At 51.4% G+C, this 15,582-nt stretch overlaps 1 protein-coding gene across 2 annotated transcripts; it reads left to right on the forward strand.

Annotated features, from left to right (window-relative positions):
- The first annotated feature begins 941 nt into the window (after positions 1-941).
- Positions 942-10,650, forward strand: SERTAD1 (SERTA domain containing 1). 2 transcript variants are annotated; one of them, XM_088671262.1, is made up of 4 exons: positions 942-1,582; positions 1,781-1,925; positions 5,183-5,307; positions 8,802-10,650. In XM_088671262.1, the coding sequence occupies exons 3-4, from the start codon at positions 5,246-5,248 to the stop codon at positions 9,535-9,537; spliced, it is 798 nt and encodes a 265-aa protein (XP_088527388.1). In that variant the 5' UTR covers positions 942-1,582; positions 1,781-1,925; positions 5,183-5,245; the 3' UTR covers positions 9,538-10,650. The 2 variants fall into 2 exon arrangements, with proteins under 2 accessions (XP_088527388.1, XP_034974430.1); XM_035118539.3 differs by lacking the exons at positions 942-1,582; positions 1,781-1,925; positions 5,183-5,307 and adding an exon at positions 6,531-6,626.
- The last annotated feature ends 4,932 nt before the right edge of the window (positions 10,651-15,582 follow it).

Raw genomic sequence — 15,582 nt, forward strand, 5'->3', positions numbered from 1 at the left:
TGGTTTACAGACCCTTGATCATCTTGGCTGCCCTCCTCTGCACACTGTATGCTGTTATGGTGCTTAGATTTTAAGGAGGAAGGAGAGGTGAGCAACTGAATTGCTGAGAACTCCTATTGGTGGATAACTTTCCTCCTGGCTCTTGCATGTGCCGCACCCCAGCACAGGTGAATTTCTACGCTATAAATGCCCTCGCAAGAGGCTGCTTCTAGCATTCTGCTCCTTTCACCCACCGAAGGGGCATTAAATTGAAGGTCAAGGTAAAGGGACCCCTGACAGTTAAATCCAGTCACGAACGACTCTGGGGTTGTGGTGCTCATCTCGTTTTACAGGCCAAGGGAGCTGGCATTTGTCCGCTCCGCAGACAGTTTTTCCGGGTCATGTGGCCAGCATAACTAAGCCGCTGACACCAGAGCAGTGCACGGAAACGCCATTTACCTTCCCGCCAGAGCGGTACCTATCTATCTACTTGCACTGGTATGCTTTCGAACTCCTGGGTTGGTAGGTGGTGAAGGTAGCTGACATGAATGCAGCTTGTGTCTTGAGGGACTAAAATTCCTGCCTCCGCTCAAGGTGAGGACCTGAGTTTTCTCTGGCAGCTGCATTATACCAGGCTTTCTTAACAGTGACACTTTCCATTTATTCCATGAAAGCAACTGGGCTCAATGAGAACAGAAGGGCTCTCAGACTCTGCCAGCCAAGCCCTGGACTATGTACAGCAACAGCAGTGCCTCTGAGCACTTGCAGAATGCCCCTTTCACTCTGGAGGTGTCACCCAACCGCCACATGCACATTTTGTGGGTAAAAGGGCTTTTCCAGGCAGGCTGGCTGGCAGGACGTTTCCTGGATCCTAGGCAAGCAACAGTTCAGTTTCGTTTCTTAACTTGCCTTTACGTCACATGCTTTTCCCCGCTTGTGATCCTCTGGGTGTTGCCAAAGCTTCCTGTCCAGCCTGAGAGCCCTGAAAGGAGGAGAGGGAAAGAAACTGCCCACTCCTGAACATCCCAAGCAAGAGGGAGAGGGGGCAGAACAGAAGCCATGTTGAGAAACGCAAAATAAAATATTTCTGCCCCTCTCACCATCTCTCGGCATTGAAGGATCCGCCACAGAATGTTTAAAAAAAACCTGTTTCTAATCTGTCATAGAGTCCTATTTGTGTATTTTTCAGACTAGCCTTCTTCAAACTGGTGCCCTCCAGGATTTTTTGGACTACAGTGGTACCTTGGTTCTCAAACCCCTTGGTCCCCAAAACCCAGAAGTGAGTGTTCGGGTTTTTGAATGTTTTTCAAAAGCCGAATGTCCGATGTGGCTGTTGGCTATTGTTTCCGAGGCACCTGCAACAATCAGAAGCCGCGCCTTGGTTTTTGAACGTTTCCGAAGTCAAACAGACTTCCGGAATGGATTAAATTTGAGAGCCAAGGTACCACTGTATTCGGCGCTTTTGGTTTTGCTATTTATTTTGGTTTTTGAGGCTTTTTCGGTTCATTTGCTTTTGTGACTGTGTGGAACCCAGTTCAGCTGATTGATTGATTGTGTGAACTGTGGAAATGGAGAAAAGTCCCCCCTCCAAACATCAGAGCAAGTAAGGGAAAAAAATAAATTTTATTTTCATCATCTACCATACTGTCTTTTTTATTTTATAGTACAGTACATTGATTATTGCTTTCATTTTATGGATCAATGGTCTCGTTAGAGAGAGAAAAATCATGTTAAATTTCTGCTTTAGGAGTTGTTTTTAAAAGTGGAACGGATTAATCTGTTTTGCATTCCTTTTTCTAAGGGAAAGCACGCCTTGGTTTTGGAACGGTTTGGTTTTGGAACAGACTTCCGGAACGGATTAAGTTTGAGAACCGAAGTAACACTGTACATCCTCCCACTGTCTGCCTGTCTCAGCATCGTATGACTTATGCCAGCTGGGACTGCAGGTAGCCCAATGATGCTGGGGGGAGGGGGCTTAGGAGAGGATGATTTAGATCAGTGGTTCCCCATTAAGGGTCCGGGGACCCCTGGGGATCTGCAGAACACACCGGGGGGGGGTCCATTACCCCATCCCTTGCCTCCCCCCCAACTAACTGTTTGTCATTCGCCATGGCACTACATTCCCCTGGCCGGAGGCAGTTTTTCTTAGCAGCAAACCACCAGCAGCCACAGAGGACGAGCATCTTTGCTGGCTGCCCCACTGAAGGTGGCGTGATGTCCCCCCCATCCCCTCCCAAACCCTGGAGGTGACTCCGCTCCCTCCCCCCCCCCCGCCTGATCTCCCTGGTGCTGCTTCCCTCAGCCGCAAGCCTGATCTCTAACTTCAGACACTGTGATATATCGGAACATCGTGATGTTTAGCTACTGATACATCACAATGTTGAAATCCAGATATTGCTCAGCCCTAGTCTGTTTTTTAGTACCAACCTAAAATCCTTTGCTTATTAGGGGGCTACCCCACATTGCTTTGCAGAAGTAACTACCATAGTAGTATTTTCAAACGTAGAGGGTCTGTGGCTTGGCTTTTGAAAAATAGGGGGTCCTCAGTAATTAGTTAATTGGGAATCACTGATTTAGATGATTCAGGTCATAATAATAATAATAATAATATCTTATTTGTACCCAGCCACTCTGGGCGGCTTCCAACAAAGATTAAAATACATTAAAATGTCACACATTAAAAACTTCCCTAAACAGGGCTGCCTTCAGATGTTTTCTAAATGTCAGGTAGTTGGTTTTCTCTTTGACATCTGGTGAGAGGGCGTTTCACAGGGCGGGTGCCACTACCGAGAAGGCCCTCAGCCTGGTTCCCTGTAACTTGGCTTCTTGCAACGAGGGAACTGCCAGAAAGCCCTTGGAGCTGGACCTCAGTGTCCAGGCAGAACAGTGGGGGTGGAGACGCTCCGTCAGGTATACTGGGCCGAGGCCGTTTAGGGCTTTAAAGGTCAGCACCAACACTTTGAATTGTGCTCGGAAACGTACTGGGAGCCAATGTAGGTCTTTCAAAACCGGTGTTATGTAGTCTCGGCGGCTGCTCCCCGTCATCAGTCTAACTGCCGCATTCTGGATAAGTTGCAGTTTCCAGGTCACCTTCAAAGGTAGTCCCACGTAGAGTGCATTGCAGTAGTCCAAGCGGGAGATAACTAGAGCGTGCACCACTCTGGCAATACAGTCCGCTTTACTTTTGTTTAGCAGAATGTGACATAGACATTAATCATGCCAGGAACTCTGCCTGTGGGTTTTTATAAAGCCCTGTGACAAAAGCTCCCCCCCCCATTTTTTTTGGCTTTTGGAGGGGGCTCCTTTTCAGCAGGCAGGGATACCCCTTCCCCTTAGCTGGCTGCTACTTCTTTCCTACAAATGATGGAATAGGGTGGGGGTGGGGGGTACAACGCTAGAAAGCTTGGGAGGTGGGAGCTCGGTCTGCAGCACCCCTTCTCAGCTGGAAAACCCCATGGCAGGTCTTGGCCCCAGCCACAGAATTGTAGAGTTGGAAGGGGTCCCCCAAGGGTCATCTAGTCTGGCCCCTTGGACTAAAAAGGAAGTGGGCTGCTTGTATCACCTGGAGCTCTTTCAAACACACAAAAAGGTCATAACCAAACCCTTTGGGGTTGCTCAATCTTCAGTAGGTCCTAAGGAGCTGATGGGAGGTGGAGTGCAGCTGCAGGGCCGTCTGGAGGACCTTGGGGGCTCCCTGCCCCTGAAAGAAAAGGTCAGATTTCTTCAAGGACAAGAGGTGCTCTTGGTGTGGCGTATTGCCCCTGCTCCACAGTCTGGGCTTCCTTTAGGGATGCCTCGAGGCATGTGCAGAGTTTCTTCCAAGCGTGTTAAGAGTTGCTTTTAGTTGCAGTTTAGAGCTTTTAAGGGGTTTCAGGGCACAGTTGGCGCTTCTTTCCATAACTCCTCACTTTGCTTTGCGTTCCAATTCATTCTTGGTTTGGGGGCACTATTGTTGTTGTTGTTGTTGTTGTTATTATTATTATTATTTCTTTTGAGATATCTTCTTCTTTTGAGCAATTTCCCCTTCTGGCTTAGGGACAATTTGCTCCTTCTCTGTGAGGATTGTTATGAAAAATGTACCCCAAAATGCGTTGCCTTTTAAGAAGGACAGACACGGGTCGGAAGCTCCAAAATTTGCACTAAGTTCAGCTCCGCCGGGAAAATGACAGAGACCACACCATGCTGTCAGGAAAAACAAACTGATCCTTTTATTACAGAAAAGAAAGAACTACAGCTGTAGGGTTCCTGCCTCAAAGAATATAGGAAGGACCCCGGGAAATGGTGAAGCTCCCTCTTATACCCTCCTGTCCCCACGTGAAAATCCCTTTACTGGGAGGGAGGGGAAGGACAAGGAGGATGGGTGGTGATGGGATTAACTGGGTGCAGAGACGACTACCCGGTATTTCTTCATGTGGTGAGATGTCAATCGTTCTCCTCCCGTTGTTGATGGGTTTCCCTTTGTTTGGCAGGAGGGGCAATCAGTCGAGATGGGTGCAGAGGTGGGCCAGTTCCTGGCGATTTCCGTGGAGTGGAAGTCCGCCCGGCAGGTGTTTTCCCCCAGGTCACGCAAGGATGATCCCTGGGATTATGTAAAGGGTGACACTTCTGGAGGTTTGAATAAACTGTCCCAGTTAATCCTTCTGTTGTCCATGTGTCCTTGAATGGGTATAGGGTGGCAGTAGGGCAAAGTTCAGGTGGGTTGGGGTCATACAGGGTTCATACAAAAAATATACCTGGAAGACATATCTAATACAGGGATTTCTAATTAAAAGGTAGCAGTCCTGACATATACAGTTCTAAGATATAAAACAGCAATTCTAATACAGAGGCAGCGGATAGAGATTTCATGGTGAGAGAACATATAATAGGCTGTATTATTAACTTGAGTAGAAAAGTGTCGCTTTGGATTTTGGGCGGCTTTCCCCCCCCCCTTCTTCTGGAAACATTGTTTTGTTCTGGGCGGAGGGGAGGTGGAGAGGGGGAATGTGTGAGTTTATGGCATCGTTGGGAGATGTTTGCATATGCTGATCCTTAGGGCAGGGTTGCATCCGAGCAGGAGGGGTGTGGGTCTCTGGAGTGGAGCAGAGGCGAAGAAGGTGGTGTTGCGAGGGATTCTGGGTAACTGCAGCTGTCAGGTTCGGTCACCCCTCTCTGTTCATTAGTAATGGTGTCCTGCAACCCCCCCCATATGATTTTATAACAGGATCATCTCAATGTGGCAAGGAGACCTCATGCAGGGGTAGGCTACCTAAGAGCCAGGGGCCGTATGTGGCCCAGTCGCCTTCTCAATCCGGCCCGCGGACGATCCGGGAATCAGCGTGTTTTTACGTGAGTAGAATGTGTGCATCTCTGGGTTATTTGTGGGGCCTGCCTGGTGTTTTTACATGAGTGCTTTTATTTAAAATGCATTTGTGGGGGCATAGGAATTCGTTCACCCCCCCCCAAATATAGTCTACCCCCTACCCCACAAGGTCTGAGGGTTGGTGGAGCGGCCCGCGGCTGAAAAAGGGTGCTGACCCCTGGGTTAATGTGACCATGAGCCCTGTAGGTTCGCCTGTGCATTTTGCGAGCTTTGTTAACTTGAATGTGCTCAATAACCAGAGTCCACACCTAGACCCTTGAGTTCAGCATTGCTCTCAGCATTTTAAGCATGTGCAGGAGGAACTCAGCACTCTTTTTCCCCCCCCCACCCCTGTGCCCAGCCCAGGCACCCCCAAACTCGGCCCTCCAGATGTTTTGGGACTACAATTCCCATCATCCCTGACCACTGGTCCTGTTAGCTAGGGATGATGGGAGTTGTAGTCCCAAAACATCTGGAGGGCCGAGTTTGGGGATGGCTGGCCCAGCTCCACGGCTTGGCCTGGGCACATCTGTCAACGCCACCATCGTAACAACGGAAGGGAACACACTGTTTTTTTAGGGTCACATCCTTCAAGTGCTTGGTAGCTTTCCGGTTGTGCATGCCCTTGGTAGCCTGGGCCGTCTCACGTGTGTTCTGAAGGTTGGACCCCCTTGACTTGCATGATTTTGTGGGGTTCTCCGGCTCGTTAGTAGCGGACCATTTTCAGAGCTTTCCTTACAGCCACAGCTCCCGCCGGGGAAAAGGGGGGGCGCTATTTTTAAACTGGAAATTTTCATTTAGTTAATAAAATTTATTCACGGCTTGACTGTAAAACAAAATCCTTCATATGGGTCTACAAAGTGATAATTTTATAGCTTTATATTTTAAGCAAAAAGTGAGGAGACATTTCGGTTTCCGTTTCAAAAGCCTCTTCCCGCCCCTTCCTCTCCGCGCTCGTCTGAACGTCTCGCATCCGGAGCGACTACGGCCGGCTCCTCTGCGCCGCAGCCAATCAGCGCGGGGAGGGGAGGGGCCTGTGGCTTGTTTGTTCCAACCCGCCACGCCCCCTTCCCCGCAACGATGAGTCGTGACCGGCGCCGCCCCCTTGTATGCAGATGAGGCGCCTTGCGTGCCTTACCATTGGCCAGCGCCGGCGCCTTCCCCCCGCCCCCGCAGGGCGAATGTCTCCTTCACTCCCGGCAGCGACGGCGGGATTCCAGCCCGGAGCGCGGAGAGGAAGCATGCCGGCGCCTGATTGGCTGTGCTCCGCGTTCCAGACCCCGCTGATTGGCCCCTGAAGAGCCGGGTATGTAAATCGAGGGGTCTCGGGGGTCCCTCGCTGGGCCGCCGCTCCGTAGGATCCTGGCTGGATCCCGGGGGCGGCGGCTTCCGGGACTGAGCTGCCCGGCCGGCCGGGGACTCTGTCTCCAAGCTGCCTCCGCCGCCTCCGCATGAGTCACTCTCCGCTCCCGCGACTGGGAGGAAGCTGCGCGCCCCCGCCCGGACGGACACCAGCGGGCGCGAGGGCTTCCCAAAATGCGACCGCGGGGCAGATGCGGGACGGGAGCCGGGGATCCGGGCCAGGCGAGACTTGGCCGATCCCGTCCCAGAGAGTTTGGGGGAGGGCGGTTACTTGGGAGGAGGGATCTCCTGAGGCGGGGGGGGGGCTCCGGATCTTGCCCTCTTCCAGGGCAGTTGGATCCCGGAGCCCAGCTGGGCGGAGCGCTGCGTACAGAGCGGCCGGATCCAGAACGGAAGCCCTGCGCGGGTGGGGCCTGGGCGCCGCGAACCCCACCCATCCTGGCGGCGGGAGGTGGATCCCCCCGGCAACCCCGCCCTCACCTCAACTGCGGGGAAGGATCCGACCCTCCTTGCAAGCTGGCGGAGAGATGGGTCCAAAGTGGAGATCCTTCCCGGCTCACAGCTTCACTCAGATACCTTTCTTCTTAATGGGCGCCGTATGTAGGCTTTACTCCAGAGTAGCCCCATTGACATTAACGGACCTCACTTGGCCGTGTTCTTTAAACGTCAGTGGGTCTCCTCTGAGTAGGGTTCGCATCGGATCCACCCCATAAACTGCGAGGGCGGGGGGGGGCACTTCTTGGATCAGAGCCTTGGATATTTTCACACCAAAACCAAAAATAGTGTTGCGTTGTTGTTGTTGTTTGGGGGGGGGGTTAAAAATCAACAACCAGCTTCCAAATACAGTCATACCTCGGTTTAAGTACGCCTTGGTTTGAGTATTTTCAGTTCTGTAATAAGCAAAAATAAGCAAAATACTGTAATAAGCAAAAATCTGCTAAAATTCTTACCACAGTACTCCGCGAACCTGTCTGGAACAGATTAATCCACTTTCCATTACTTTCAATGGGAAAGTTCGCTTCAGGTTAAGTACGCTTCAGGTTATGTACAGACTTCCGGAACCAATTGTGTTTGTAAACCGAGGTACCACTGTAGCCTCACAGCTTGTGTGTGTGTTTAATTATTTCATTTCCTAATTTAATCCCCGCTTTTCAGGCCTCTTGAAGCATCTCACACAGACATTTTTTTTTAAAAAAAATTATAGATCGGTACAGATACTTAAACAATAAATGACGTTTTCAAACCAGCCCTGTAAAAAATGCAGTAATATGGAATACAGCTGGAATATCGGGTATACAGGACTCTCCCCAGAGTCCTGGGATCCCCCAGATACTTTTTCCTATCCATCAGCCGCTCTGTCATGCTGCTGGGCTGGTGGGGGCTGATGGGAGTTGTAGTCCAGAGCATCAGGAAGGCAGCTGGCTAGCAAAGGCTGATCTAGATCAAGGCTCTCAAAGTGGCCCCTGGGGGTGGGGTGGGATTTACCAGGGGGGGAGGGGAGTTAAGAGGCAAGAGGGTGGCAGGGGGCACTGGAGGGGTAACAGACTCTGGCATCGCTGGACCCCGTTCACCAGTTTTGCTGAATCCATTTTACCCGCCTTTCTCAAGCCGTTGTTCGGCTACAATTCCCATCATCCCTGACCTTGGATCCTGATAGGAATGATGGGAGTTGAAAATCCAGCAACAGCTGGGGACCCAAACTTGAGAAAGACTGATGCTAAATAAGTTTCAGGCGGTTTCTGAATGGACGTGCGATTGATTGTTACTGCTTTGACTTTTGTTGTGCTATTTATTATCTTCCTTGGTGCAGACCTCTCTTCTGGATCTTGCTTCTGACAGGGTAGGGGGCACTGGGGGTGGGTTTATGAAACCAATGGGGCAGGTGAGCTGGTGAGGCTCCTCCTGCTCCAGTTTTTGCCTGGTGTGTGTGTTTGGGGGGGGGGAGGCTTTGCACTGGAAGGGGCAGGGCCTCCCTGCCCAGGTGGGCAGGGTTTCAAGGGGAGGGGCTGCTACTCCTGCTGCCACGCTGGGGAGACTGTGCCATCTGCTGCCTTGGGCCTTGCATATTCCCCTACAGAGTCCTCCTGACCCCCTTCCCCTCTTCTCTTCCCTTCTCCAGAAAGATGCTGGCCAAGGGCACGAAGCGGAAGCGGATCGAGGGGGACGAGGCCGCCCCGTCTGCGGGCCCCACCAGCTCCCTCTTCAGCCTCTCTGTCTCCAAGCTGCACCAGAGCCTCCAGCACAGCGAGCCCAACCTGCGGCACCTGGTGCTTGTGGCAAACACCCTGCGGCGCATCCAGGACGAGATGCAGCCGGCCGCGGGGGCCCTCTTCCAGCAGCCAGACCCTCCTGCAGCCGCCGCTGGCAGCTCCGTCTGCAGGGAGAGCCCTGGGGGCGCCCTGCCCTGTGCCCTCCAGGACCCTGGCAGGAGGCTGCCTCCGCCACCGCCTTCTCTCGCCCCCCACGTGGACGAGCTGCTCCTCTCCAGCATGGACCTCTCGGTCTTCTCCACCATCCTGGAGGACCTCAGTGGCCTGGAAGGGTTTGGGGATGCCGTGCACCCGCCCACCGCCCAGCCCGAGGGAGGCCTGCTCTGCTCGGAGCCGGAACGGACGTCGCAGCCGTGCTCCTCCACCCCGCTGCTGGACACCCTGGGCCCCAGCACCTACCTGCTGGAGGACGGCCTGGAGGGCATCTTTGAAGACATTGACACCACCATGTACGACTGTGAGCTGTGGTCGCCCACCAGCCTCCCCAGCTTCAAGGAGGCCTTTCCCAGCTCGGAGGACGAGCGGCCAGGCTTGGCGGACCTCGATTATCTCATGGACATGCTGGTGGAGGCACAGGAGCTGTGACCGGGGCAGTGGGGAGAGGTGGGGGGGGAGAGTGGATGTTCCTGTAGGAGCCGAGTTTCACCTTGGGGTGGGGGCACCTCTGGTGGGTGGGTCGCAAGTGGGCAACATAGGGAAATGGGGGCATTGCAGTTAGCATCAGGCTGTATTCAGCTCGAGAGTTTTCCTCCAGGTAGACCGACTGCATCAAAAAAGCCAGAGCCTTGCATGAAGATGCAAAATGGCCCCGTTTACATCTTCTGAGAAGCTGTTCCCTCAACTTCCTGTATGAGATAATCGCACAAAGGAACGGGCTCTGCGGCCCCCCTGACATGCCTGGAGGTCAGAGTCCGGCTTTCCGTGAGAATCTGGGCACCTCCGAGAGGCTCAAACAGATTGCAGTGGTACCTTGGTTTAAGAACAGTCCTGTTTACGAACGAGTTGGTTTACGAACTCCGCAAAACCGGAAGTAGTGTCCTGGTTTGCGAACTTTACCTCGGTCTACGATCGGAAGCTGAATGGTGGAAGGGCACCGGAGGTGGGAGGCCTCATTAGGGCCTTGGTTTAAAAACAGTTTCGGTTTAAGAACGGACTTCCGGAACAGATTACGTTCATAAACCGAGGTACCACTGTATCTGATACAACAAGGTTCTGCAACGGCTTTTAAAGGCAGGAATGGCTCTCCTGCTTCCCAGGGGCAGGGGGATGGGATTTTCCATTTGTGGGGGGCTTCTCCCCCCCCAAAAAAACCCCAATGGGTCAGATTTTGACTGAGGTGTTGACTGACTTGTTTGCAAAGGAGAAGCACCTGAGTCTCGGTCGTCCTGAAGGGCCTGTTTGCTGAGCTCGCCCCGCCTTCTCCAGAATGCAGTCATTCCATTTCCTCCTCCACCCCTCGGCTGACTCCTCTGGGTGGCAAGGGCAAGAAAGGCAGGACCCGGAGCTGCCTTGCACCTGCATCCTTGCATATGTGCGCTCACACACAAATGTTTGGTGTATTGAGAGCTGCCTTCAGCGGCAAACGGTTGTGAGTCTGGGAGGGTAATTTATTGTCTGAGTGCCGAGGACTCAAAACATGGCAATCCCATGTACTGTTTATGTGTCATATCACTTTTTAAATGACCAAATTTATCTTTCTCTCTCTCTGTGTGTGTGTGTGTGCATTTCACTTGAGGGACCTGAAAAGGTAGAACCCTAGTAGGAAGGGACCCCCGAGGGTCATCCAGTCTAACCCCCTGGAATCCCTGACCAATGGTCATCCAACCTCTGCTTTAAAAACTCCAATGGAGGAAAGGCCAGCGCCTTCCAAGGGAGGCCCTTCTACTGCCCAACAGCTCATACCTCCAGAAAGTTCTTCCTAATGTTCAACTGGAAGCTCCTTTCTTGCAATTTGAAGCCATGGGTTCCGGTACCGCCCTCTGGGGCAGCAGAAAACAAGCTTGTTCTGTCTTCCATGGGGCAGCCCTTTGGATATTTGAAGATGGCTGTCAGGTGAACGCTTCAGTCTTCTCTTCTCCAGGCTGAGATGGCCCTTTTGGTCCCTTCCAACTCTTATGATTAACTCCCTCAACCGTTCCTCATCTGGCCTGGTTTCCAAACCCTCGATCATCTTGGTCACCCTCTTCTGACCACCTTCTGGCTCGTCAATATCTGTCTTAAGTTGTGGTGTCCAGAACTGGGTGGGTCTTGGGCTGCAACAGGTTTTTCTGCTGGGATCCCATAGCATTTGTCTCCTCCAGGCCCTTCCATGAAATGCTCACTCAGACCAAGCTCAGTGCCAACCCCTCCCCCAGTACGTCTTTTGCACAGTTGCCAGCCAGCTGCCGCCAGGAAGCCCCCACTCAACCAAGGCTACAAAGACAGCAGGGGGGGGGTTCATTTGCCTACAACACCTGGCACCTGCAGGTATATCGCCCCTGTATGTGGAGGCTCTGTTAATTGGCATTGGGGGGGGGGTGAGGCTCCTCCATCAGTTTGCCTCACCTGAGCCCAGGAGTGTCTTTGTATTGTGTGATGGGCAATGATTTATGGCAGGCATCCCCAAACTTTGGCTCCCTCCAGATGTTTTGGACTACAATTCCCATCATCCCTGACCACTGGTCCTGTTAGCTAGGGATCGTGGGAGTTGTAGGCCAAAACATCTGGAGGGCTGCAGTTTGGGGACGCCTGATTTATGGCATAGCAAAAGTCGTTAAAGAGAACTTTAGCTGCTCCTCCCATCATTCTAAATGTCTTTTTCCAAAAGAGCCCTGAGCGGTTTTTGGGAAGGGGACCCTCAAAGGCTGGGCACACGCCTGGCCCATTTGTAGGCAACACAGAACACTGTTGCTTTGTATCTGCGGGCATGCATCACACTGTGCCTGTTGCGTTTCTATCCCACTTTTTTCTCCACGGGACTTTCCCCCTCCTCATTTTACCCCCAGGACAGTCCTGTGAGGTAGGTTTGACTGAGACACAGCACCTGGCCCAAGGACACCCAGTGAGCTTCATAGCCGTGGGATTCAAACCCTTGTCTCCCAGGTTCTACTAGTCTGGCACTGACCGTTACGCCACCCTCTTTCTTCAATCATTCCTATCCTGCATTCAAAATTGCATTCTCTCCCCTCCCCAGTAGCTTTCATAAGAAGAAACAGCTTGCTGGATCAGTTTTGCATCCTGTTCTCACAGCAGTTCAATACTCCTAAGAATCGTGATAGACTGTCTTTAGGCCTGAAGGCAGCCCTGTTTAGAGAAGTTTTTAATGTTTGTAGTTTTATTCTGATTTTATTCTTCTGTTGGGAACCACCCAGAGTAGCTGGGGAAACCCAGCCAGATGGGTAGGGGTATAAATAATAAGATTATAATTATAATAATAAGAACAGCCTGTGGGATCAGGTCAGTGGTCCACCTTGTCCAGCATCCTGTTTTCACAATGGCTGACCAGAGTCCCATGATGTGAAACCAAGCAGGATTCGAACGCAAGAGCAACTCTCCCCTCCTGACTCTAGCGACTGGGATTCAGAAGCATTGCTGCCCCTGGCCGTGGAGGCAGAGCTTGGCCATGTAACCATTGCTAGTGTTCTCCATGAGAGCTCCTCCTTCAAAAGCTGGAAATAATACAACAGCAATTAAGAACCATGACATCGGTCATCAAAAGCCAGGGGATAAGGGAGTTTCTGAAGTTCTCCAAAGGGGTTTGGTGGGTTCCCCCAGGGAGGGAATCCTGCGGTGTGCAAATAAAAGAGGGAAAGTCTCTTTCCATCCCACTTTGCTTTCTAACTATGCACTTATCCTCTGCGCCTCGGGGGGGGGGGGGGCTCTCCCAATAGGTGGGGCTACAGCTGAAGGTGGTCTCACCCTCGAATCCCCGCTGTGAGATCGGAGACCAGGGAACGAGGAAGCCACTCTGCCCTTCCAGGGTCAGGTCCCAATTCTGTGGACTGAAAGAGGACGTGGGGGTGTGTGGAGAGGGTGCCCCATAACTGCTGTGCTGAGCAAGGGGCTTTAGCACAGAGTCAGGTGAACGCTGGCGTGTGGGGGGCGGGCGTGGAATGTCCACTTCTCAAGGGGAAGTAATATAAATAATAAAAATTAATAAAATAATTTATTATTTATACCCCACCCATCTGGCTGGGTTTCCCCAGCCACTCTACTCTGGGCAGCTTCCAACAAAATATTAAATACAATAATCCATCAAATTTTGAAAAGCTTCCCTGAACAGGGCTGTCTGCGAATATGAGTCTCCCCGTCCTTTCAAGGTGGGGGTGATGCTCTGGCAGGTGGAGACTTCAGCATTGAACGGCAAGGAGCCGTATGTTGGGGCAGGTGTTTTGAAGTCTGGGGCTGGGCAGGAAGCGGAGGGAGGAAATGATGTCGACTCTGCTGGCCTGACTCATGTTCCCTTGGCATCTGCCCCCACCCCATGGGTCCTGCCCCGTTGCCCTAGATTCCTGTGGAGAGGCCGACTCATCCTGCCTTAATCGCCCGCTGGTTTGGGGGCGGGCATAGAGGATAGAGGCAGGACCTGGGAAAAAAGGGAAAGGAAGGCGCCTTCATACACCTGGCTGCCCAACTTTTCTGACCCCTTTTCCAGTGCCCCTGCTGATCCATCCCGCTCCGTCCTTGGGGCACCTGAAAGATGAATGTACTATAGCAGGCATGTCCAACAGTTAGATCGTGATCTACCGCTAGATCACTGGATGTCTGTGGTAGATCACCGGTAGATCAGTGGCTCCCCCCCCCGAAGCTAAAAAACTTTGGCTCCCCCCAAAAAACATCAACAACTTTGCCCTGCACCCCTAAAATGACCTGAACCACCAAAAACGGCTTTTCTTCCTAAAAAAAAGCTCATTATCGCTTCCTTCCTAACTAAAGAAGCTCAACAACTTTTACATGAACCCCCCCCCAAAAAAGGGCTTTCCTTCGTAAAAAAAAACCTCAACAACTTTGACCTGAACCCCCCAAAAGGGGGTAGATCACTGCCAGTTTTTAACTCTGTGAGTAGATCACAGTCTCTTGGGAGTTGGTCACCCCTGTACTATAGGAGTGGTTCTCTTGGGGGGCGGTGGGATTCCCTGGGGAGATGCTAAGAGGCATGGGGGGGGCAAAGGGGGAGCTGGAGGTGTACATTCATTGATTCATCATTTTATGTGTATGCCGCCTTTTCATAGTTAAAACAATGCTCAAGGCGGTTTACAACATGACAAGATTTACACGATTACCAACATAAAAAGTCATAAACAATAAACAAAACACATCAAAAAGTACACAGCCAAATGGAAAACAATTTCCACATAGATCATAAAATCTAAAACAGAATACACATTCATATCAATCACAATTTAAAAGGACATAGATAAAAAAATAAAAGCTATTTAAAAACAAAAACGGAGCCCTCTCTGCCCAGCCTCTCAGACTTTGCAAAGATGGCACCACCAGATCAAGACCATTCGTTTGGTGGAATTAAAGTAAATAGATTCAACTGGACTTTGAATAAATCAGTTTGTTACTGTTTCGAGTACAGTATTATTGCGGTGGTCTTCTTTCGTGGGTCGTGCAAACGGCAATTCTGAATGACGCTTTCTGAATGACGCTTTCATAGGGCAGTGCTATGGACCTGTTAAAGGCTCAGAGCCTCTTCCAGGAGCAAGAGGGGCACCTGTTTCTTCCAGAGCTCCTCGGGAGTAGAGGAATGGAGGAGTAATAACAGAAGGGCAGCCAGAGAGAGGGGCAGGGCGGGCAAAGACAGGAGGGATGGGATGCCTAGCTCCGGAACGGCGTTTATGGAACAAGCCACAAGAGGGCAGTGCTGGGTCGGTGCTGAGCCCTCTCTGCACTCGATCTGGACTAGAAGTAAGACTTAATCCGAACTAGAGGGAGCAATGCTTTTTTTCTAAAAAAAAAAACACTCTCATTTTGACTCAAAACAATCACCATTTTTATAGTTCAAATCGGGAAACATAAATACAGTTAATGGACAAAAGTACAAAGATTCACAAAATGGTTAGGGGTATGCATCATCCCTCTCTTCCCCCCCCCCCGGGAAAAAACAACACTGAGGAGCATCACTTCCTTCACATCTTCAGGACAGATAAAAGAAAGTCCTTCTTCATGCGCTGCATAGTTAAACTACGGAACTCACTCCCGCAGGAGTCTGAGGCAGCCCTCCTGGTTGCTGGGTTCCCAGTGAGGTATCTGGTTGGCCACTGTGAGAGCAAGAGGCGGGACTAGCTGGGCCAGGGGCTTAATCCTGTAGGCTCTTCTTACGCTCTTCAAAGGGCGCTGTAAATTAGCAAGGGGACATGGTCCATCTCTCTCGAACACGCGTCTCCATGGAGCAGAGGCCAATTTAGATTCATGGAGTTGTAGAGCTGGCAGGGACCACGAGGCCATCTAGCCCAACTCCTGAAGGCAGCCCTGTTTAGGGAAGTTTTTAAGGTTTGATGTTTTATTGTGTTTTTAATAGCCTGTGGGAAGCTGCCCAGAGTGGCTGGGGAGGCCTGACCAAATGGGTGGGGTATAAGTAATATATTATTATTATTATTATTATTATTATTATTACCCAACATGGGGCTTGAAGCATTTTGATAG

The sequence above is a fragment of the Zootoca vivipara genome, chromosome 6, assembly GCF_965207765.1.
Source record: "Zootoca vivipara chromosome 6, rZooViv2.hap1.1, whole genome shotgun sequence".
NCBI classification, from domain to species: domain Eukaryota; kingdom Metazoa; phylum Chordata; class Lepidosauria; order Squamata; family Lacertidae; genus Zootoca; species Zootoca vivipara.

Excerpts from the sequence above, each read along its gene's own strand:
- SERTAD1 (XM_088671262.1), top strand. The coding sequence starts at position 5,246 with ATGTGGCCCAGTCGCCTTCTCAATCCGGCCCGCGGACGATCCGGGAAT. Across the intron at positions 5,308-8,801 it reads GGGAATCAGCGTGTTTTTAC|AAAGATGCTGGCCAAGGGCA; the intron begins GTGAGTAGAATG and ends TCCCTTCTCCAG.